Consider the following 26,192-nt stretch of genomic DNA (forward strand, 5'->3'; position numbering starts at 1 on the left):
GATGTTTATGAATAGCATAGAGCAAATGTATAATAGTCATGTACCTATAAAAACGCGATTGCACAGTTGATTTTTCGATGAGTCGATCGATTTAATGCTCATCATCTTCATACTCATCACATAACACAATGGACTAAGCGGTTTGAACAGCGTACCTACGATATTAAGTTTCAGTTTGCTTTAGGACAGCAAATATAGCTATTTATCAACAATCTAAACGTTATAAACTTATAACCGTATCATACTTGACAGTTTGTATAAGTATTTTTATTTTTTTGTGTAAGTAAGTATACATTTTATGGGCACCATCCTAAAGCAAACCTCATTTGCAGCATCATTATAGTAACGTGTGTTTATTAACTAGGGTCTTTCTTCGTGTGAACCTGATCGGCAGGAGACGTCGTTTCTTCTTGGCGCCGAGTTGGAGGAGGAGGTTCCTTGCCTCGGCTAGGGTGGCTGCATCTGCGTCTTCCACTCCAGAGATAAACCCGCTCTCCGGGCGGGACAGCGCCGGCGTCGTCGGTAGCAGAGAGAACCAACGGTCTATCTTTGCCTTCGAAGATAACTGTTGAGTGAAACAAGTGATTACACATGTCCATGTCTGAGATAAAACACGGCCAAGTAGATATGATACCTACCTATTGATATATTTTCCATATATAGTAAAGAATACTCGTACATAGATTTCAGATTAATAGCCTATTTATTTCGGTTTAGCTCCAATTCAATAGCCTAGTTGCTTTGACCGCGTAGATTATGATATGCAGTCATTCAATGGGTGAGTGACCCTAATAGTGCTATTGGTTTTTATTAGCTTTCAATTATTAACATTAGGTATTGTCAGAAGTTGATAAGTTTAGATTTCAAGCCGTATGAAAATTTTGGCAACTAAAATAATCATTAAACCAGAAACCTCTACTAACCCTTACTGCGGCGGCGTGGATTACAGTTCAAACCCCTGCGGTTAACAAGGGGATGCGACTAAGGTAGGTCGTGGGTTTTTGGAATTTCCTCTTGTATTTAGGAATCGTTTTATTTACATTAGTCCCAGATTAAGTAATGACTTCTTAGTTTGTTTAAGCAACGAAATTATTTAAATTGTAAAATGGCTGAAAATTACCATCACTTTCTGAAAGGGAAAGGTAATATACCTAACCTTTTTAATTTTCAGTTGTTCAAGCTTAAGTTACAAAACTAAATTCCATTTCCGATTCTTTAGTTAAGCGTATAAAAGTTCTGATTTCGGTTGCTCGTGTAACTCCATTCAGAAGCAATGGGCATAATTGATTCCCCATTCGCTGATACCTATTCTGTCCAACATTTATCGGAATGTATTATTCGGCATGATTTTGGATACGAATGTCTGTGACTCTTTATATAGGTACCTACTTAATAACAATTTATAATTGTAGTGTAAGCAATTATCAATTATTTGTTTGCATTCTAAGTAGGTACCTACATGGAACCGTAGTAGGCCACTTGGAAGAACATTTGACTTGTGAGATCGAATCAATCAATGATTTTCGAAATTATTATCGAATTTATATGCGGTGAAGGAAATCTTCGTGAAAAATAATAAATATTATCTTTTATAGAAGTTGACAGTTTGGAAAAGCGGGAATTTTATGGAAGGAGGTAAGTCCAATGAAACTTTATTCTTTCTTTCTTTGTCCCTGGTTCATAAGTGTTGTATTTTCTTTATGGAACATACCTAATTAGTTCTTCTACATAGGTAAACACAATAGCTAGACTTATTGTCGTAAGTAAACAAATAGCTCGATGTGTGCCCTACACCTAAACGGTCTCCTCATCATTGATTGAATGTGCAAAAAACCGTTATACTTTATTGATTATTTCCACAAGTAATACTAATTATACTAACTTAGTATCGGATTCGCTATAACCATACCACGTTGAAGCTTGTCTATCAGCGTCCTTTTTCATAATTTCACGAATTCCAATTTAACGTTCGGGATTTGCAATCATTCCATTTATCTTTTGGAAACGATTTTACTGAATTGTGGTCATATTTCTTCTCAAAGCCGTAGTCAATTGCTTCTAGCTATTTAATTAAAATATTTATACCTACTTACTTATTTAAAAAATGTTAGGTACTACACCTTATATTTTTTGTGAAAAAGTCTATTATTTTCGCTCATTCTTTTGTATGATTTTCGATGTAATTGGGTACCAGTTTCTTAGGTCATAGTTAAATTATGAAATTCTTATTACTTAATAAAGACAGATCTAAAGGTGACAAAAAAGTTTTCTTTTTTCTATTTAACTTAATTATTATGAATTTTAATAAAGAAAAAATTAAATAGTCCGATATTTTATGACGTTGTTCTATGACGTCACAGTGTGCTTTTTCATACAAAATCCATATTAATTTCGCGTTTTGACGTTTAGTAAAAAGTAACTGATTTGACTAGTTGGAAATCTTTCAAACTACCCTATTGTAACAGGAAGTATGGAAGACTCAATGTCGACACGTGCCAGTAATTGCTGTCGTACGTTGTTTACATTTATTAATAATTATTTGTGTTATACTAGTCAGGACATGTTCTGAAGTATCGTCATGGGACTACTAATATTTACCGTAAACTCCTAAGTATCCAAAATATTAAATATAAGTACCTACATAAACGTACGCTAAGTACTGACATTTACTCAGCAGTAAGGCTTAAAGGTAAATGTTAGTAAAAAGTCTTCTTCTTCTATGTGGGTTGTGAGGTGAATTACCAACCTCATCAACCCTCATGTCAGGGTTATTGACCCCTGACATGGCTCAGTAACGACTACTTACATCAGTAAGTAGTAACAGGGACCAACGGTAAAAGTAGTGAAAAGTGAAATATTTTTCATATTTACGCTGAATAAGATAACGCTTCATAAATGATAAAGTATGGTTGACGTGGTTGCTTGCGTCGTCAAGGTCTTTAGCCACAGAACAACACTTACTACGTATAGAACGGTAACTCTCCGCCCCGCACCAATTCCTCAGATTTACCTCACCTCTGGGTCTTCCCTTCCCATAGTGTAAATTATGGTACAAGAAGACCAGGTATGCACAAGCCGCCATTGTTAGCCCTTGATGACGTAAGTGTTACCATTAAATTGGTGTCTCCAACATTCCAAGGACGTAAATTTTATTATTGAAAATTAAGTGAATTACTGACTAATAGTATTCAACTACTTTAATTTGTCACATATATAAAAATCATTCAAACTGTACATAAATCTTTTACTTACTAAAAGTTCAAAATTTCCTTGCAATGTTTAAAAAAATTGGACGTCGTGGGTAATTTATTTTTTACGAAATGGCAACGTAGGGTGGGATGACGTTGACGCTAACCTAACCTAACCATGAAATGCTGGATGTCACTTTTGAGCATACCTACCTGGTTTTCTTATACCATGGTGTAAATCAAAGTCTAAGGCTACCTATCTCGCTCGCACTTACGTGCGAAGGCGGCACACGGTAAGAATAAAAAAAATCTATGGAATGTTCAGAATGTTCTTTATTTAGCTCAAGTTTTCTTTAAAAAAAATTGTATTGATTTCTTAGATCCACATAAAAAAAAACAAAATAAATCTCATTTTACCCTTTTTCAGTTAGCCATAAAACTTAATGTAATAATTATTTAATATATGAACTTTGCTTTTCGTTATTCTGTTTGAATTTAATTATGTTAAAACTTTTTCATGTACTTAATAACGTAATGAATCTGTTTAAGTTGCCTTGGGACTAGGTACTAAACTTGTCTATGAGATCTGTGGGAGAGTATTTATTTTCAAAGTTTTAAATTCAACTGTATGTAGTTCAATTAATATTAATTTTAGGGCTTTATCACGTAGCCAAAATCAAATTCCATGATTATCTGGTAGTATTATTTTGATTACCAATATAATTTTAGAGTAAAATTAGTCAAAAATGAAAATGAAATAATTAACCTTTGTATGCATAAATTATGATTAATTACGGCCGATGAATTATGTGTTATGCGACAATGTATGCCTATCTATTGTGCCCGTAGACGTGTAAAATGATGACCCCAGTCCTAAATACATAGACAAATCGTGTTTACCTTGCCCGGAATATGACCCGGTCCTGTCAGAATTTATCTCATGGTAAATTTGAAAATTTATATATAGGTAAGATTACCTGTTTAGTTGTTTCCTAACCATAGTAGAACTACCTGTGTATCTTAAAGCTTTATTTTAAGTCGCGATTTATTAATCCATAGGCGTTATTTTAGAGAATTGTAACAAAAGATATACTTATTTGCAATTGACTATCTTGAATTGATCTATGAAGGGTAATATTAAATCTACGTTTCAATAATATCACAAATGAACGTCGCAATCTTTATTTGCTATTTATGTGACAATTTATTATTTTATTTCCTGCATCTAAACATTTGTTGCAACTGTTGTGTGAGTACATGAACATGAAATACAAATACCAGCTATGATCTTGATACAAGTAAACATTTACTATAACACTGAAATTTATATTTTATTTGATCTATTAAGGAACACTAACATCGTAGACCTCAAACTAGGCCATTTGATTATCGTAGTTAAATAACTTGGCATTACATAAGATATACAAAATGAGATTAATACTTTCAGTAGGTAGGTAAATAACGTGAAAGATGATAATATAAAATTTTCGTCGTCCAAAAAATACAATAACTGTTCGTTTAACTCAATAGTGACCCTACCACCCTTGAAATATTATTCTCATTTAGTTTCTTCACACCAAACTTAGTATAATAATTCATATATTTTTAACACATTTATTTCGTCTTATTAATTCGTAATGAGTACATTAAAAATCCTGTATTTTCTAAGACTATAGAAGCACTGATCTCCGAATTATATTGGAGACTAAACGACTTGCAACGTACCTATTGCCTATAAAACATTTAGTGGAACTATTGAAAATTCTGATAACATTTTAATAATCTACACAATACTGACTAAGAAATATAATGGCATCCCTATCATCTAACTAAGACTATTCTCACTATTTGTCTATAGTTATAATTAGATGACAGTGATTTAACTTATAGATAACAGGGGGGTTAAAAAGGCCACATCAAAAGCAATATCGCAATTTGACATTTGCGCATATAAAAGTATATGCGCAATGGCAACAAATATCAAATAGTAATATTGCTTTCTTAGATGAATTGCTACAATGTGGCCTTTTTAGACCCCCAGATCTTACATCAGGTGCACCATTGACAGGTAAAATTTTCACAATATTAGTCTCTATCTTCAATATCAAGAACCATTCTACAGTCATGAGCAGAGCAATATAATGTATCCACTTTAGGACTCTGTCGCACTAACATATTTGACATTTAGTGAGAGTTACATAGCAATTTGTTAAAATAAAACATGTGACATGGTACCAAAATGCATATTAATAATAATAATAATACTCATTTATTTCAGCCAATAAAGCCATAGTTATAGAAAAATTAAATAAAAAAATATATACAGAATAAAATTAAAATAAAATGTAAAATATAAAATATACAATAAGATAAAATATTAACCTACATAATTATAATTGATGCTTGTGACCGTAATATAGAATATAATATGAACTTTTACCTATCACTGGTTTTTTATATCACACCATCGATGTCAGTGTTCCATCCATTTACAATATTGTTATTACATGGCACCATGTAAGTGATTTCACTTCTGGGGGTTTAAAATGGTCACATTGAAATATTTAATCTAAGAAGTAATATTGCAATTTGACATTTGCGCATAAAAAAGTGCGCAATGTCAACACATGTCAAATAGCAACATTGCTTTCTTACAAGAATTGCTGCAATGTGGCCTTTTTAACTCCATTTTCTTTTTCATTCATCCCTTCTGTTGCACAATCTTCAACAAGGAAAGAATCCTTAAGCTATTTCAGAAGTGTTTTTACGTAGACACCTATTTATCCTCAAGTCACCATTACTCAGCTACTTTTTGTAATAAAACCTGTCAATTTGGTAAAGTACCAGTTCGTGTAAATGGATCGTGGACCGCACCACACGTAAATTATTCATCCCAACTAAGTAGCTATGCTAAAATTATATCCCATTGGTCCTTAGATCAAACAGTTTTGGCCACAATCTTTGGTTTAGTGTTTTAATGAAAGGGGCCCGTGTGATTCGCGGAGCATGATCTACGAGTATCGCAACTGTACCGTTAGACGAGTCAATGAATATAAACTATAAAGTATTTAAAATCAGAAACTTTTTGATTAGAGCACACTCGTAAATATGTCGATATTTTTCAATATTAAAGTATTCTTATGATTCTATCTCATACAAGGATGAGCTTCCTTCAATTTCCGTCCCTTCGTCGGTCAGGTCTTAACGTTAGGTATATTTTTAAAGAACTGTATTTTTGGAAGCATATAAGGAATCCAATTGTTTACACGAAATATATCTACATAATTATAATGGAGTCATAAAGTGATAAAAAATTGGGAAAGTGAGAAAATGAAGGGGATTCCTATACAAATGAAACATTTTTTCAATGTATTTTTGAAAAGAAACATCAAAATCGGACCTATCCCTGCAGAATAAGTTAGGGCTATTTTACTGCTTTATTGACACAAACATATCACAAACACTTCACGCCACACATCAAGGCCATTAATTATATCACTTAATGCGAAGGTACTTTATTTAAAAATGGGAAACGGACACGACTGCTAATGATTTTTACAGTCGATAACTTTTAAAATCAAAATTCAATAGCACAGGGTAACTCAGCTGTACTTAAATGTATTATTACGCAAATTTCTGTGCTTAATTGTGCAGCTTTACGGAAAAAACAAAAATTAAATTAATAACCTCTGTGGTTGGTCAAAAATGATTCACACGATGTAGGTACCAAATAATTGTATAAATAGCTTTTTATCCAGGCACTATACTATAACTAGGTCATATTAACTAAGTGACTAGAATTTTTCAGGCTAGATACAGTTTGTGCTAAAACATAAACCTTTTCTAAGTGGCTTTTAATAAATGGACGATTTTAAATAGAAAGTAATATTTTTCTCATCCTATTTTTATAATTGGTGTCCGCGAAAATAACACAATAAACCTAGTAGGGAGCTTACAGCAATGAGAATAATATTCTGTCAATACAAGAAGTTTTATGGTTCATTGCAGGCATCTAATAGTATTAAGGCGTGCTCTCATTTTATATCGTATCAATATGGGCCATAAAACTAAATCTATTTTATTCTGATATGATGAGAGATATGCCGGAGATTTACCCGCATAAAATAACCGATTAACGAATCGCAGACTCAGGTTAATATAATTTGATATGTAAATAAATTTTATATAAATATATCTATCACTCCTAGCCTATCCATTTGCTCCAATCAATAATTGTTTTTTGGCTTACAATTTGGCACCTTTGTAATAGTCTCCACCCTTTAATTGAGAATCTTTAGAAGTAACATAACAGTAAATAAGTATATTCTTGCAGACGTATACGACACAAGCACATTTAAGTATAATTTATTGATAATGTATGATTTTATTACCCGTGCCCGTTTATTTTTCCGATATGGTTCATTGGCGATTTCCTAAAATCTATATTAATACCTACACTTTGTTCTTATGGCGTATACAGCCCATATAAATATAGAAATATATTACCTACAATTTATAGAAAACTCTAACAAAATTAGTTTTTTTAACTAAGTTACTTTTGTAACAACAGTAGAAACTAATAATACCAAGAATATATTTTAGGTATCTAGGTAGACTTTCAATTAGCTAAGGTCTAGTAAAATACCTAAGTCTATTTGGTGGTGTGACGAGTCCACTGTGAGCGCATGACCGTCATCATCTCGCTGCGATTGGGGACCTTCTCGCTGGTGGTCCGAGTGATGGGTCCTGCTGGGGTCAACAGACCCTCGCTGCCCGGTACCTTCAGCGTGGCCCCGGTGGGCGCCGCCGCCCCCGCTTCGGGCTGTGTGTTCACCACGTCTGACGTGCTCCCCGACGGGCTCACTGGCACAATGAGCCTCACCCGCCCGTCTTCTCCTGTGGCCGTCAATGTGCCGTTGTGAGACAGTGGCATTATGAACGTCGTGCCTTCGTCCGAGCTGCAAGCGTCCGGAGATGAGTCCTTCGACGTGGTACCCTGGCTGTTGCTGCAGAGAGAGATCTCCGACTGACCAACACTCATGGGTTGGGCAATGGCTCCAAATTCATCAGGTGAACCGCGCTCCTGGTACGCCAGGTGATTCATTAAACTTTCGAGATCCGTGTTACTATAATGGTTCGTTAGCGGTGGTATACTTGGAAATGCGTTGCAGTTCTGATAAAATTGTTGATTTTTGTTGAAATTATTCACCCTCGGTTCATTAGTCCCGTTGGGAAAGCCTCCCATATTCTGGAATTTTGTTATCAGATAATTCTGGATTTGTTCGTTTGTCATTCCGCCGAAGCTGGGCGCTGAGCTAGCTCCGTTGACAGGAGTATCGGGTATGTTCGGGGACATATTGAACGGCGAGAGGCGCATATTGTTGTTTTCAAAATTTTGGGTGACTTTGTTAGTCTGAGCAATAAGGTCGATTAACGAGTCAGTTTTCTGTTGTTTGTTGCCATTTGTGAAGTTTTCGGGTTTGATGGTCTCGTTGATTCCGTCCACTTTCATCTGTATAATGGCAGTATTAAACAGAAATATTAAAAACGAAACTGGAGTTTATTTTAGTATATCTAGTAAAAAATGCTGATCACGCAGGAAATTGCGTAAAAAATAGACTATAAGGAATAAGCTCCACAAAGCGATGCTGATTACAGGCTATGATATTTTTTGGCCAATCAGGGTCTAGGGTCAGCCAATCTGTAAAAACGTTAGTAAATAACATTTATTTGAACGTAAATGCCTACTTTACAATGCTCATGCCAAACGGACTAAGATAACACATTGATAAAATGAGCAGATGCAAAAAAACTATAACACGATGCAAACAGAAACATACTGAGCAGGCTGTAAAGGTATTTCTTGTGTAATACTATTAATACACTTCTTTTATGCACGCACACACACTATTATAAAAGAGTCAAGTAGATATAAATAATATTATTACACTAGGTATGTACAGGAGATGGATCATAAATCTGAGGAAAGCATTAAAGGGATAGTAATCCATAAAGATTGCAGGGATCAGCGGCCGATATAACGTGTTTTGATACGAGTATCGTACACATAAATTGGGTGCGACTACGTATGTATGTATACTACAATGTTAATGGATTATCACCGCTTTTGTGAATCACATACTTAACTAATAGCTCTACAATAACTTCTACTAAACAACAAACGCTTACAATGATTAAAAACGGTCATGCTTAATGAGAACACGATGCAATTGGGTATGTAAGGTGTTTTTGTAGGTATTTTTTTATATTTTGAAATGAAACGTTATGCTAAGAAACTAATGTGAATATTTTTGCTTTTCATGCAGTTGTTAATTATTTCGATTTTTAAAAACTACTATCTCCTAAAGAAGACTGAATGACGTTTGTACCTTTGTCTTTGCTTAGTTTGTATTAATATTTTAATATTGACATTTTATTAGGGTAACGTGCCCAATAAGATAGATACTTAAAAAAATAACATTTGGTTCATTATTTATTTCTTTAATTAAGTTGGTATATTTTATGGTTCTAATAAACATGATGGGGGGTAAGTAATCCTCATTATCAATGAAGTTATTTCATTAAGTTTGTTAACCATACACTCGTAGGACCATCAGGTTATCATTAGGACCACAGATTATATTAAATTTTATTTATTATAAACGGCATTTAGCAAAGACAATTTGGTCAATAAGACTACCTTTACAGGTCACATGAAGGTGAAATAAATACACGATTATTGCTAAAAATAAACACCATCCGGCTGATTTGAGAGTTAAAAATAGAACGAAATCTCGAAATGGTTGTAGAATTAGCGTAACTTTTTTTCCCTTACATACCGAATTACGAGTAAAGTGACAAATATTTGGTAAATCATTGAACTTAAATGTGCCAGTACTAAATTAATCGTATCATGTGCTCAAATTAAGTGAAGCTATAAGCTAGACTGTTGGAATAATGCGTACGCTAAATCTGTGAAACGTAAAACGAATACAATACTGTTGAGAGAAACGAAATTGAATTTTCCAATTTTCAACTTACAGCTTAATTTGTAGGGAGGGTTACAATGAAATGAAAACAAAAAATATTTTACATAATTACGTTATGCTTATGTACTTAAAAATATGCATGAGACAATACAAATGTTCGTACATCACACAAACAAAAATGCAGAAAATAAAATATCTACTGGTTTAAAAAAAATAAGTTTTTATTCGAGCTCAAAAAATGATCAGTGAAATTATGAATGACGCATGCTTAACAATGTGACGAAAGTTAAAAACATAAAAAGATCGATGATAAACTTGGTCACAAGGAGTGATTTTGTTTAATGCGGTTGCGGTGCTTTATCGTAAAGGAATGTAAATACCACAACAGTTCATAAATTACTTTTAAGAAGTCTTCTCAATTTCCTTATTATAAAACCACGCCTTGAGTATGAAATATATCACGCTTTAACAAAAGGTAAGGTTACATTTAGTTAAATAAATATATAAGATGAGATACACACCTGGGGCAGAAGAGTGAGTTGCTGAGCGCTGATTGGACGCGAGGAGCCGCGCTCGCGCTCCTGTAGGTGTGCCACTAGAGCCGCGATGTGTTCCAGCAGTTCCTTGTTGTGAACCAACAGCTGATGCGTGCGGGCCTGGAAATATTGAAAATTGTATGAAGAATTAAAATTGTCATCTACTACCATCCCGGACAAGTCGTGGAAACACGATCTAAGGAATCAAATAGTCAACCGGAGGGGGTAGAAAGCATACTCCACCACGCTACTCCAGTGCGGGTAGGTGGAGATGTTTGTACTAGAGGCCCAGAACCAACGGCTTAACGCAGTTATTTGTTAATCATAATTGTTAAATAAATAAGACCAATGATTGCGTCAGGAACTAGAAAGAAAACCATACAAAGTTGCGTACTATTCATCATAAATGGTTATGTCGTGAGATATTGAAAATGTATCACGTCGGAAATTATATATTACAGTAGGTGACGGGATGTTATCTGGTATCTTATCGAACATCAACAATTTATATTCTAGTAAGTGGATTTTACTTTGAACAAACACATAGGCCTTTAGTTTTGTTTCATACACGACCATTAACCAGGGATCATCTTCTCTGTCCTCCACTGGGGCAATTCCTGTTCGGCGCGTCCTTGACGTGAGGGTGGACGCCTCTTAATTCAGTAGGACGGAGTGTGATGGTGGCTAAGTTCGGATAGGGACCCAGACCTATAGAGTATAATGTAGAACCCTTGCCCAGGGACCTCAACGGTTGCAGAGGCGGAGATCAGAGGCACTGCAGGACGGAAGGGAAAAGTCGCAGGAACTGTAACCTCGAACCTGACAGAGGACAGGAGTCCTAGTACGACTTTGAAATAGACTACTCTGGGCGCCATCCCACTCGCGTCAAGATTTTTCCCCAAAAAAGTAGCACGGAGAATGCTACACCGACAAGAGCGTGGCTCTTAAATTTGTGATGATGATGAAACACATAAGTACCTATAATAGAATCCAAAATAATTTAAAAAACACAAAAATAAACATAAATTTTGCGATGGAAAATTCCACTCGATACCAATTCAGAATCATGGTCTGAATCATTCCACAAAGTTTTCGTTACGATGTCACTAACACTCTGTTTAATAAATCTACTTAACAACAAAATAAAAAATATGTTGAAAATCTGTAATTTTTTACAGACAGTTAAAATGACGTCCCACTGCGCATTGAGCTCCCTCATGAACCGACCCTTTGACTCGCAAAGGGTTGATTTAATATGTACATTTATAGTGAAATTAGTGTCATGCTATTAGCATCTTGCTACAATAGTTACGTAGTGTATACTCAGCTTTAGTAAGAAAAACACAAAAATTGCTAAAATAGTTTCGCATTCTTTTCATTTATCTCCTTTGAGAAGAAAGAAAACGTTAACTATTGACAACTAAATAAATAATGTGGCGTGGATTGTATTAGAAGAAAAACATCAAAGAGCTTTGCTATAAGACGGATGTAAAAGCATCGCGGAATTGCGTTACTAACTAAGTAGATTAAGACCGTTCATCGGTGAGTGTGCGCAGGAAATTCACGAGTTAATTCCACCCACTCCATTCCATCTACGGACAACTAGACGTCGGCAGGGGTTTCATCCTTATCTTGTGGATATTCTTCCAATTCGCACTAAATGTTTTTCCTCTTCCGTTTCGATGCAAACAGCAAAGGACTGGAACTGTCTGCCGTCGCCTGTTTTTCCAATTTGTTATAATCTGGGAGTCTTCAAGACTAGAGTGAATAGGCATTAGCTAGGTAAGTATGAGCCACCCTAGACCACATCGTCATTTACCATCAGGTGAGTTGTGTGTGGTCAAACGTGACGAGCCTATTTTATTGAAAAATAATCTAGTAGATATAATATGTGAACTAAGTTTGAGAGCTGAACTTTACGAGCTTTACTTAAAACCTAGAGCTAAAATTTAAATTTATAACTGGTTTTCGATTCGCTGCGTTAATCCTTTTCCATTGAAAGTCAGTTAAACGAATAATCCTTTGACAACTGTGTAGCGTACCCAGTGAATAAGGGTGATACTAATTTATTTAATGGGATGAGTAGGTAAGTAGGTACTTATTACACTTACACTCTTGGTCTTTACAATCGAGTTTTCATTTATAAAAACATACCTATTTACGAGAATATGCACCTATATTAAAATCAAATTATAACCGGTTTCTAAACAATACTAGGTAATCCATAGTCTCTATTTGCCCCGTAGCGGGAAAAAGGCGTGAGTTTATGTATAAATGTTCCAAGTAGTAATTTTCTGTGCAAGTGGCGTAGCTTATTGGAAACAATTTCGCTGCTTGGACCGATCAGCAATTTTTTTTTCCCGGAGGAAATACTAAAAGCCTTTAAGCTTCGACCGGCCCGGTTTTGCCCGATGAAGTTGTTAATTAATATTGGATTACTTATTAGCTGTAACAGAAAATGTCTCGATTGAAAATGGGAAGCTTGACTGACTACAGTTACAGTTAGGGATCGTAAGTAATTGTGGTTTCGCTGTTTATCTTTTGCACACTTTGTAGCTAATTTTAATAAAGACAATAATAATCTACTGTTTATATTTTACTTTTCACAAAAATGTAAGTATTTTTGCTTTATTTTCTTCTTGGAGCGCCACTAAAAAATTTCATCCATCCACCAGTCAGCTTACATTATTGTACCTGTTACTCATTCGCATTATCATTTCCGCTACTATACAGCGCCTATGGGGTAGGTGGTCTGTTAATTGACAGTTTATTTGGCCTTACGTCTTTTGATTGGCTTAAGGTCTTTTGCCGCTGAAAAAAAAAACGTTATCTAACGGTAATGTTCATAGTTTTTTGTATAATTACCATTCCACGTATTCGCACCTATAGGTATACGGTTTGTCGTGTCTATTAATGTACGTTGAAACTCTCGACATCTGACAATGATGGGTTAGCAATCAAAGCATAGCTCTCTGTCTATCCGTCAAATTAGTAGCTGAAACCTATCATAAGCTGTGCCGATTTAACACACTGATTATTACCTACAAATTTAATAGGACTTGATGGCATTTGAGTGTAATCTCACTCGGGATCGATTAAACCTGTCAACTAACAAATCATCTAACCTAATATATCAACCATCATCATCACTAATTTAAGAGGTGGCTCTTAGGTACACCACCAAAAGAGTGGTCTTTTGGCGGTGTAGCATTCTCCATTCTTGTATGTAAAAAGGCCAATTTCATCACTTCCTTATAAGATGTTCGCCTTCTGTTTAATTTGTTCCATGTAAGCTCTTCTTGGTCTTTTCAGTCTTGCCCTCGTAGTTTGTAAGTGTCCAACCGTCTTGATTTTTTGCGTATTTTGTCTTGAACGTATTAATCAACCAATCAATCAATAATTCTTTATTGCGTAAAAACGTATACAAAAACATCTTTAAATCCACTTTTTTGACTTGTACTCTTTAGTAGGTAGCGATTAAAAAAAGGTATAGATTTTAAGTGGCGTATTGACTGTTAGTAAACTAGTGAACGGACCTGCGCTTCGCACCGGGCAGCTTGCTCGGCAGCGAGTTGGTCCCTCAGCAGGAGGAGTTGCGCGACGGCAGCTCTGGTCTGCTGCGCTTGCTGCTCCAGCCGCTCACGCAGCAGCTGCAGTTGGTGTTGCGCGCTCAATGGGGTGGCCGCCTCTCCCTCCGAGCTGGACACCTCCACCTTCGTGATGCACTCCGGAAACTCCGGCAGCGTGATCGTCGGGGTCGGCGTTACCCGCTGAAACCAAACGCGATAATTATCACCCATTCAACGGCTTAATGTGACTAATTCTTTCCCAAAAACCTTATAATAGTCCACCTCTCAACCCATACCATAAAAGAAGACCTGTGAGCTATTTCCCTGCAAATACTAAGGGCGCCTTCAAATTTGCCGCAAGGTGCCGCGCGGAGGCAGCGCGTCTGCAGCGCTGCAGTCGCGCTGCCGTCGCTATGTTTGAGAACGGTAGAGTTGTATTTTAGTTTTAAGATGGACTCAGACGAAGAAACACTGCTCTTAGTGTTACTATTGATAAAAAAAAAAGAATTTTGAACAAAAAACAAAAAAAAAGAAGCCTAAGACAACGTTGCCATTATTTTGTATAACCCAACAAACTGAATTTTATAAAGTGAAAAGTTACAGTGATCAAAAATTTCAGAATTATTTAAGACTGTCAAGAAAACAATTCTACGAATTACTTTCTCGTTTAGAACCTTATATTGGAAAACAAAATACAACCTTCAAAAATACTATTTGTGCTGAAGAGAGACTATTTATAACACTCAGGTGAGTAAAAAATTATAAAAAAAAAAACATATTAATAATTGTTTTATTTTTTAAGTAAATCACATTACACATTTTTCTTATTACTATTTTTAAATATTGTCATTACTCTCTGAAAACAAATTCTCATAAATAGACGACATATCAGTCAGTTGTGATGGTGATTCTTGTATTGACACATTGGCTGGGCTTTGGCTTGATTGATTCGTAGAAGTAAAGTAGCCATGATGTTGTTGATAAGAATATTCGAAATTATCATTGATAAATCGTCGTATCAGACCGATCATTTCGTACTTTGCGTCCGTCTTGCAGTGTTCAGGTATTTTCTTAAAATCACTTAATAATGATAATAAAAAACACCGATCGCCATCATTTTCAATAGATTCATCTTTTTTTTGCATTCTTTCAATGAGTATTTTCAAAATTTTATTAGTGTCATCTTCTACCGGCTGCTCCGAAACTTTCCTCTTTTTTGATGTCGAGGGCTGAGTAGAAATATCAATAGGTCTGGTCTCCGACAAACACGATAAAAATTGAAGTCGGTCAAAATGTTGATATTTTCGATGTGATGAGGCAGCTGATCCACTCTTTGATGCTCTTTGCTTATTAAGTTCACGACTATAAGAATCCCTTAGGTTTTTCCATTTGCGTTGCAGTAGTATAGCTGAAAAAAAATTACAATCAAAATTTTTATTTACAGGTTCTTGGCAGAAGGTTGCAGTCTTACAAATGACAATGGGCACTTTTGTATGAAACTTGGTCCAAGAACCTCCACTGATGAGACTTATATGTAATGAAAGCTTATGCTTTCCCTATGATTCTGGCAAAGTTCTATCAGATTCTGTCCCGGGGTTCTTTTTTTATGGCCATGTTTGTCCTGGCTAAAAATGTGATAAAATACAGTGGGAGCTAAAATCGACTCAAGATTTGTTGCTACATAACTAAGTCTACATAAATAATTATGTATCATATTGTATATCATTTTAAAGAGATCTTTTCCAGAATGTGAAACATAAAAAAAAACAAAAAAGTCTTTATGTCAGCGAATTATAGTCAATTTATATCTGCAGCGCCATTGTTTCTCGGTAGCTAAGTTCAAGTTTCATGCCTTTTACCCCTTCCAAAAGTATTAACCGATTTTTTTTTATATTGCTTCCGGAATTTGATCTGAGTGATAATAACAAGAAAAATAAATAGACACCGCTCCGATAGAGACCGCCTAAGCTATTGCCTATTGCAAGAAATCGTCATTATTAGCAAGTCATTACGGTATTGCATATAAGCTTATCAGCAACTTTGGTCCAAGAACCTCCACTGGTGAGACTTGCATGTAATGATAGCTTATACTTGTCCTATGATTCTGGCAAAGTTCTATCAAACTCTGTCCTAGGGTTTTTTTACGGCCATGTTTGTCATGAATGTACAGTAGTGGACTGCAAAATCACCTCAGGATTTGTTGTCGAAAAACTATTTAACTAAGTCTATATACATAATTATATATCATAATGTATATCAATTTTAAAGGCAAAGGTTATCAGAATCAGAAACACAAATAAAAAAATGCATTATGTAAACGACTTTTAGCCAACTCACGTCCGTAGCACCATTTTTCTCAGCAGCTACGTACGAGTTTCGCGCCTTCCAACCTTTCCAAAGGAGCCCAATCATTTTTCCTTCTTCTGATATTACATTCTTAACCTGACAAGTGACAACCGCGTAAGCTTTGGACCTATTGCAAGATAACGTACTCAAAGGCTAGTCATTATAATCCAACAGACGTAACATGATTAGAATACGGGAGGACGCAAGTGACAACAACAAGAAATAAAATAGATACCACTCCGATAGAGGCCGCGTAAGCTATGGACCTATTGCAAGATAACGTACTCAAAGGCTAGTCATTATAATAGGACAAGTATAAGCTATCATTACATGCAAGTCTCACCAGTGGAGGTTCTTGGACCAAGTTCCAAGTTGCTGATAAGCTTATATGCAATACCGTAATGACTTGCTAATAATGACGATTTCTTGTAATAGGCAATAGCTTAGGCGGTCTCTATCGGAGCGGTGTCTATTTATTTTTCTTGTTATTATCACTCAGATCAAATTCCGGAAGCAATATAAAAAAAAATCGGTTAATACTTTTGGAAGGGGTAAAAGGCATGAAACTTGAACTTAGCTACCGAGAAACAATGGCGCTGCAGATATAAATTGACTATAATTCGCTGACATAAAGACTTTTTTTTTGTTTTTTTTTATGTTTCGGATTCCGGAAAAGATCCTCTTTAAAATGATTTACAATATGATACATAATTATTTATGTAGACTTAGTTATCCAGCAACAAATCTTGAGTCGATTTTAGCTCCCACTGTATTTTATCACATTTTTAGCCAGGACAAACATGGCCATAAAAAAAGAACCCCGGGACAGAATCTGATAGAACTTTGCCAGAATCATAGGGAAAGCATAAGCTTTCATTACATATAAGTCTCATCAGTGGAGGTTCTTGGACCAGATTCGCCCATTCTCCTTTATATCATACGTATAATCGTGGACTTTCTACGATTTGTGCTATTGTCAGAGAAGTTTGTCGAGCAATATACGAAAACCTCCATACTATTTATATACCTGAGCTTCAAGAAGAAGATTGGTTAATTATTGCTAACGGATATTACACTAAGGCCAATTTCCCTAATTGCTTGGGTGCTATTGATGGAAAACATATAAGAGTAATCAAACCAGAGCATAGTGGTTCTCTATATTACAATTATAAAAATTACTTTTCTATTGTTCTTTTAGCGATATGTGACTCAAACTATTGTTTTACGTACATAGATGTTGGGTCATATGGAAAAGCTTCTGATTCGCAAATTTTCAAAAATAGTAACTTTTACAAAAGACTACATGAACAGGACTTAAATATTCCCAATCCGTTGCCAATTACAAATGATGGACCACCAGTGCCTTTTATTTTCATTGGTGACGAAGCATTCGGAATTAGTAATTTTATACAACGACCTTACGCTGGCAATCACCTAAATGAGAAGAAACGTATTTTCAACTATCGTTTATCGAGGGCAAGAAGATACATTGAGTGTTCGTTTGGCATAATGGCAAATAAGTGGAGAATTCTTCATCGTCCGATAAATGTACAAATACCCTTTGCTGAAGATATCGTTCGCGCGTGTTGTGTGTTACATAATTTACTTAGGAAGACGGATTCAAAGCAATCCAGCTCCAACCCAACAATGCTGAGATACGATTTACAAAACATACAACAAAATCAAAATAATCACCCACAAATAAGTGCTACGACTATACGTGATACACTAGCTGATTATTTTGTTAGTCCAGAAGGAGAATTGTCATGGCAAACGATGAAAATATAAAGAAGTTGTGTTAAAAATATGTAGGTATACTTACATGCTTCATTTTTTTCACTTGCGGTCTTGTTTGTAAAATTTTCAATAAATTTATTACATATTTCTTCCCAAGCCTTTTTCTTTTCGATTTTATTGCTGTACTTGTCGGACCTCGAATCCCATATCGCTGGACGACTTTCAACTTCATCGATAAATTCTTCAATCTGATTTTCGTTCATGTTTAGACTTGAACAACATATAGACACGTGCGCAACGTCACTAGTCGATCGATGAACTGATGCGCGATTGCAGCGCGAGCGCAGCGCTGCAATCGCGCGTTTTTTATCTGTATGGATTTACAAAGCAGCGCGACCGCAGCGCTGCAGACGCGCTGCCTCCGCGCGGCACTTAGCGGCAAATTTGAAGGCGCCCTAATACCTAATGTATTCGTAGGCTTTATATCTTGATTGTTGTTAACATAGCGTAAGAATCGTGAAAATCTTGCCTAGTATCATCCTAGTAGGTACATTTGAAATAACAGTTCCAAAAATGTAAGAAATATATTTGAAGAATGCTTTATAAATAGATTTTTGCTATATTTTCATTTGAAATCAAAAAGTGAAACGCAGCGACCGACTTGCAGGCAGGTCCGTACTGTAGACTGTAGTACCTACCTATCTATGGATATTTCCTTCACGGAAAGGGAAAATGAAATGAAGGCAATAAAACCCTATCAAGGGAAACGTGTTTTCCACCTAAAGGGTTCCTTTGGCACTTCTTTTGAATGTTTAAATCATATAAACTGTATCTGAAATTCTGAACCGTGCCGGAATAAACTGATAAAACGTGATAGCTTTTTTTATTTTGTTCAGAGTTTTAAGACATACTTCTTAAAATGAGGGAAAATGTGGGTATTTTGTGTAAAGTGGGATTCCGTTCCAATTGCATAGATTGTGAAGCATGCAACACATCTTTTTCATGTAGTAGCAACATGCAAATCTGAACACGTTTTAAAATAGATCCTCGTATGTAATGTGAATTCTAGCAGACATAAATAGGAATATCCTATCTCCATGTTCTATTCAAGGAGAATATATTGTTCTAGCAAACACAAAATTCTTCCAATGCTGAGCATTGCTCGAAACAAGAAATATCGAAAGGAATTTAGGTACGTATGTATTGTTTATTGAGTTTGAATTTGTGTCGGCGCGGATGATGAAATGAAAACAATAAGGTATAATATTGATCTATTCGCCATTTCATCGCGATCTTGTTTGGTAGAAAGCAAACAGCTTCGTAAAAATGATATATTTATGAAAAAACTAAGAAATACTCGGTTTAAAATAAAATTATGAATTTATTATTGATTTAAAGGTGACATAAAAAGTATTCTTTTTTCTATTTGACTTATTTATGAATTTTAATAAAGAAAAATGTAATATAAGTCCATTGTAATTAATGATTAGTAAAAAGTATATGAATTGATCGGTTCAAAACTACCCACCCTATTCTAAGTTACAGGTTCTTAGGTTTACATAGGCTTTTTTGACGTCACCTGTTGTAGACTTGCCGCAGGTGGCATTAACTACTTGGTCGGACAAATGGGGAGCGCTAAAGGCTCTCACCCGGTACAACGTTTAAGACAACAGTCCTGAGGGTGCCAAGTTGGGCGCGAACCTCGGCTCAGGGCGACGGCTGAAGGGAAAAATATTTGAAAGAGTTAAGACTCTAGTGGGTCGATAGCGATAAGCTCTGATTGAGGGAAGTCGTCGACCACGCCGGGGGGTCGGTATCGGGGTCCTGAAGTGTTTGGTGTCGCGAGCTGATTGGCTGCCTCTATGGCTAAACATAGGGTTCGAAAGTCGTCTGACCGATTATTATTTCAACGAACACTACTGAGCAAATGATCAGTTGAACCATGCCTTAATTTTACGCAACTATAAGTCTAATGATACTACTTACTACACTAATACTAGAACAGGCCCAAAACGTACATTACTGTATTAATGTAGCGCATAAAATGTGAGAATCCTGAAATTCTATGTCAAGTATTAGCTATCACCGAAATTAGTTGCGGAGCGAGCTCACGACGTACAACAAATAAGTATTTGTCAATATAAAACGATGTAGCTTGAGGGAGCGTATATCCGCTCTCGTTCGAGAAAATGCGGTTTAAACTTTGTAGCGGACAGCAAGCGTGACCTGGGTGCCAGGCAAGCGCTATCTGTATGCCTCGCGGCGCATCACCCCAATAGGTACTAACTTAACTACTGCAGACGTTTCAAGCACTTTCCAAAGCCACTATGCAATGTGCCGCGATTCCAAACTAAGTAAATGGCTTCCTGCGAAACTCGGGAACACGACGGATAGCATCAGAAACTTTTCATGAATTCTAACAATGAAGACGACTGGTGTAAGCAAAGGGAATATTTGCCTTCTAAGTGAACTTCCCTAATATTACATGGTAATAATACTCACTCACTGTGTAGGTATATTGCTTCATTAATTCGAAAGACGACGTCTTAATTTAGGTTGGTTTCAATTGTTTTATATTGCTTACCCTTTCAGAAGCGTTTGTTTTATCTTTGTTTAGAACCGCTGTAATAGCATTAAACAACACAAACTCTTGTACCTGCTCGAAGTAGTCGAGTACTCGGGAAACTTACTCTGTCTTTTTGTTTTCCACATTGGTGGTTTTCTCGTAATAACAAAGAGTTTACACGCTTGATGGAATAAATTTCCACTTGAATCTCCAGATGGAATTCATTTAGAAAACAAAAATATCCGTCACGATGGATGTACTGCCTCTGACGAGCCCAATTGGGTATATAGTTGTGACCTTATGTTAAAAAGTGAACTGAGTATGCCGATTCGAGCCACTGGAGTAAGAAGATGCCGAGTCGAATTCGCATGCCGATGATATGATTTACTGTTACGATTCTTGGATCCAATGTGGGAGGGCGATTATTATGAGTGAGCACTATTTTCAGGTCTGGATAATAGTGTAGCTATTTTGAATGAAGTGCGAAAATTGATCGAGATAATGTCGAATATTTTATAAATAACAGTGTGTATAATAAGTAAGTGTTTGAAGCGTCCTTGGATTTCCATAAAAACAGCTTCAGAGAAAAGGCAAACTGTGGATGTATGTAATATTGTTTACTTTGAAACCACTTTCACAGACATGATATGACACTTCTAGAGTTCTATATATCTTTCAGAAGTTGCAACACGCACAAGTTAGGATTCTATTTACAGTAAATATTACATAGGTACGGTAAGCAAATAGGTATAAAACAAACAGTAAAAGATAATGTTGGTGATCATGAAAATTATTTTACTGGCTCTGTATTCTCAAGTGGTGGAGTCGAGATCGTAAATCTTTCAGCCATTACAAATAACAAATTAATTGCAAGGCAATAATTTTAGCATTAACAGTCGACAGGCGGCGCTCCGATAGCAGTTAACTGTATTGCTGATGTTAATTTTATTAAACTTAATCTCCGATAGACGTCCACTAAGGAACATCTGGACTGGACGGTAAAATACTGTGTACTTATTGTTGAAAATTTGCTGATTGTGAATTATACAGAAATTAAAACGAAGGATTTTTGATTGAATGTTTCTAACAGTTAGTACTCAATACACCCAATTGTAAAGAGTCCAATTCACTCCTACACAACGTGTTTGAAAAGTCAGTAGGTACGAGTTAATTAGGGGCTTTCCATGCTACGCGTTAACGTACGTTGAGGAACGTAGCTACGTTCCTCAAAAACAATATACGTTTAACCTTCTAATTTCATGGATAACAGACATAATAATATGCATCTTTTATCTTTGTTTTTGGGTATAAATGATGACCCTTTTTATTACACCCAGGCTCAATTACATTTTCAACCCATTATTACTCTGATAAAAATAAAGACAAGAAATGTAGGTAGCAACATAATTTTATACATAATGTGACCCAAATATTAAGCAACAATTATTTTTATATAATATATTATATTAATATAATACAATGTATAATACAGAAGCATAATTGCTTCTGCCATTACATTGTATTTTTACCGACTTCAAAAAAGGAGGAGGTTCTCAATTTGACCGTATATATTTTTTTTGAATAATAATGTACCCGAGTAATGAGAAAATAGGTAATTATTACGTTTAATCTCGACAGCGCCATCTATATTATTTTTGTAGCGCCATCATGTATATCATGTATATATTTTAAACATATATTTTTAAATTTTACTTACAAACAAGAAGGCGAAGTTTGTGCATATCTTAAAAATAGTATTGTATTTTACGAGGTGCTACAACTGCACATGATGATAAACGAGCATGGGCGCCAGATTCTTTAAAAATTAACTAAGAAATGATATAGTGGTTTTGCGTTTAGCCAGAACCTGTAACAGAATATATATTATGATAGTGTTTCCAGCTAGGACTAGTTATGGTTAGGTTAGCCGATTAAAACATGGGGTCACAGACACATAGTGAACATATCAATACTACGTAACCATTTTTTTTTTAAATAAGCCCCTCCCTTAAACCAGGCGTTGTATTTTGAAGACCCCTTTCCATACTGAATTTTGTTGCATTGTAATATTATTATAATTAAGTACCTTTTTCTTATGCTAGAAGAAGCGATACGTCCGACGAAGGCTACGATTGACAAAAAAGCTTGAAAACGATATTTCCATGAAGAGGTATTTGTTCAAGAGTGGGTTAGAATTTTGAAGGGTGAACCCTTTACATAGTACGGTACGGCTCTGCCTCCGCCACATTCGTTTTTCAGGCCACGTCCTGTGTAGGTGAGATAATAAAATAATACCGAATTTTATTGATTTACGCCAATCTGACTATAAAAATCAACATTACGCAGTCGTGGAAAAAGGTGTATAATAATATTAAAACAATAAAATTGTATACTAAAGAAAGCATTTTTTCTTACATAATGGTAAATATTTTATTGGTTAAATATATTATTTTATTTCATTATGTTTTAAATATTCCCATTCATTGCAGAAGCAGACTTTGTAGCGGCAAGAGATAAAATATTCTTAAAACAGCGCTACTCCCTTGGGAATACATAGACGTAGATAATAACGAGATATACCTACAATGGAAATAATAAGGCGTTGGTGTAATAAGCTTTACGTAGAAGATCTTCAAAGACCCAAGAGATGGGAAGATATTTCTACTTTCGTTTCAGAAGACAAGCAAAAAGTCCAAAAGATCGATCTGTAGTTATTTTTATTTACTTACTTAAATCTAATATATTATTGATTATTTGAATTAATAGCTGAAAATACGTTTTTTAATAAATTTAGACAGCGGGAGGCAAGTAATAAACAAGGAAGGTTACATACGAGGGAAATGTTTTCTAATTATATTTTGCAAGGACTTTCTAGTGACAATCTTTTTTTTAGATTCACTATAATTAGTTCATAGCTAAACTGGCTTTAAAGCGACTTCGACAATGAATATCTACAGAATGGATCTACAAGTTACTTCCTACTCACAAGGATTTAATTTGCCAATAACATCTTTTCTTGCGTTTGTAAAGATCTTTTCATTTGTATAGGTGTGTATGTGTAGGTATTTTTATTGTATATACAGGGTGTTAGTGACATCGTAATGAAAACTTTGAGAGATGATTCAGACCGCGAGTCCAAGTTGATATCAAGTGGAATTTTCCGTCGCAAAAGTATGGAATTAATTGAAAAAAAAAATTTCATGATTTTTCCGAGAGAAAATTTCATTTGATATCAACTCAGAATCATGGTTTGAATCATCTCCCTCAGTATTGTCACTAACATCGTATATATATTTTTCTAGCATTTCTGTTTTTTAGTCATCACTATGTTTAGGTCTTTTCACCAAACATGATGATAGGTTTTAAAAACACTAATAAATAAAAGGTTAGTGACATTGAGATACCCTCGCCAGAGTAAACATTCAGACCTCAAAAGCTCAACGGCACTATGAAAATAAAATGTATTTTTGGTCTGCAGTTCAAACATGCAGGTGCGTTTTGATTATCAATTTTTCATTGTCGACGCTATAAACGTATGGTTTCTATGACGAAAATGTTCATTGTGTGGGTGGGTAGGTATTACGCGATGTGTAAGCAATGAGAACATACGTCGTTTCTCTTGGTTGCCTGCTACGTCATAAGAAAATGTTGCTCTAGTACCTAATCATAATTAAGACTGCGATCCTACTAAGAACAATATCGCAGTAGATCGCTATAACAACAATTTTGATAAAGCACACATCGACTTTTCTATCAAACCTATAAATATTTGCTTCATTTTTTTTTAAATAAGATGGGTTTGCTCTTGACTTCGTTCTTCCACAAGGAGAAGAAGAGATCGACGTTGGAACGAGCTTAACCAGAAAATGCCTATTCACCCGATAGATAGATAACTGATAGATTTTGATATTTGGTTCATAAATGAAAAGAGACAAAAGAAACACTTGAAAGATTCACACTGCTCATCACTCCGAGCGTGTCGTAAAGACTACGCCATATAGCATAACGATATCGACGTATTTATGGGAATGGGCTGGCACCCTTTTACAATAATGACAGTTTTTTTTACTCACAAATACCTACTAAAGAGGTATTAAGTTATTTTTACGTCGATTTTTTGTTCTGTCCCACCCTATATAATGTGTGAGTTTATATAAAATATCGAGTACCTATTTTTAGTTTAGAACTCCTGTATATAGATAGACACAAAAGGTATCCGTCTTACTTAGAATTGGGTCTTTTTCTGAAGGCACAGGCGCTCGGTATGGTGAACAAAAATAAACAAAGAACATGAATCAGCAGATATAAAATTTAGTGGCACTTAGTGGAGCAGCTTCCCTATTACGCTACAATATACGTTATATTTTCGAGGCAAAGAGTATAGAAGACAGTAAACTGACATTTAAGATTATTAAATCTATAAATACGGTAGCTTTTATAATAATTTACTGGCAAACAGGTGTATTTTCAATAATTTCTGATTTGATAATAACTGCAGTTTTTTTGGCATACGAGTAAATGACTGTGTTCAAACATGGCTTTTACGCACCTGTGGCGTTCTCTTGCCGTCCTTCCTCGGTGGTGGTGGCAGCAGTTCCAAGTGCTGGGGCCGGGCAGGCTCCGCGCCACCCACCGCCCCCTCCTCCGCCGGCGCTTTAGACGTCGACGCGGCACCTGACTCGGAAGCACCGCAATCGGATGCCGCTTCTGCCAATCAAACAGCACTCGTCGAATTGCAATCAAACGTAAAACCATTACAATACAAGCACAAAAATTATCAGCTTTAAACCGCAGATGGATTGTTTTCATTGAAAATGTGTATCCATATTTTTATTTTACTGCAAACCCACTCACTCGCACAATAGTTGACATTGGCAGAGAAGTATTATGTAGATTAAGGTATAGAGCCATAAAATTATGACGTTATTCGTCAAACCAGCTGTTACTCGCACCCATTGCGTCGGATGTCATAAAACGATACATAAAAGCTAATTATAAGATGCCCACACAGAACGTGGCAAAGAGAAATAAATGTAAGGTAAGATGTGGCGAATTGACATAAACACCTTAATTAAACTGCCGCTGACATGCGTGTTTAGATATTTAACGTGTTTTACACGTTTCTTCCGAAACAATATAAAAATAATTTATTTAGCCTGATGATACAGTTCGCGTCTTACGCAAAATGAGATTAGGTACTTTAAAGTACCTAGGTTCCAAAGAATAAGAACTCCATACTAGCACAATTTTTGCCGTGAAGT

The 26,192-nt window shown here is 35.5% G+C and overlaps 2 protein-coding genes across 2 annotated transcripts in view; both read right to left on the bottom strand.

Annotated features, from left to right (window-relative positions):
- Positions 1 to 4,354: 4,354 nt before the first annotated feature.
- Positions 4,355 to 26,192, bottom strand: part of LOC126380724 (capon-like protein) — a 30,392-nt gene continuing 8,554 nt past the window's right edge. The window contains exons 3-6 of the mRNA XM_050030317.1: positions 25,481 to 25,638; positions 14,250 to 14,483; positions 10,699 to 10,833; positions 4,355 to 8,700 (exon numbers count right to left, since the gene is read on the bottom strand). Of these exons, the coding sequence (XP_049886274.1) occupies positions 7,840 to 8,700; positions 10,699 to 10,833; positions 14,250 to 14,483; positions 25,481 to 25,638 (1,388 nt within the window). The 3' untranslated portion in view covers positions 4,355 to 7,839. The remainder of the gene's footprint in view (positions 8,701 to 10,698; positions 10,834 to 14,249; positions 14,484 to 25,480; positions 25,639 to 26,192) is intronic.
- On the bottom strand, positions 15,062 to 18,818 carry LOC126380738 (uncharacterized). Its single transcript, XM_050030337.1, has 2 exons — positions 18,451 to 18,818; positions 15,062 to 15,690 (listed from the first exon to the last, which is right to left on the bottom strand). Exons 1-2 carry the CDS (start codon positions 18,626 to 18,628, stop codon positions 15,119 to 15,121), a joined length of 750 nt encoding a protein of 249 aa, XP_049886294.1. The 5' UTR covers positions 18,629 to 18,818; the 3' UTR covers positions 15,062 to 15,118.

The sequence above is a fragment of the Pectinophora gossypiella genome, chromosome Z (genome assembly GCF_024362695.1).
Source record: "Pectinophora gossypiella chromosome Z, ilPecGoss1.1, whole genome shotgun sequence".
Taxonomy (NCBI): Eukaryota; Metazoa; Arthropoda; class Insecta; order Lepidoptera; family Gelechiidae; genus Pectinophora; species Pectinophora gossypiella.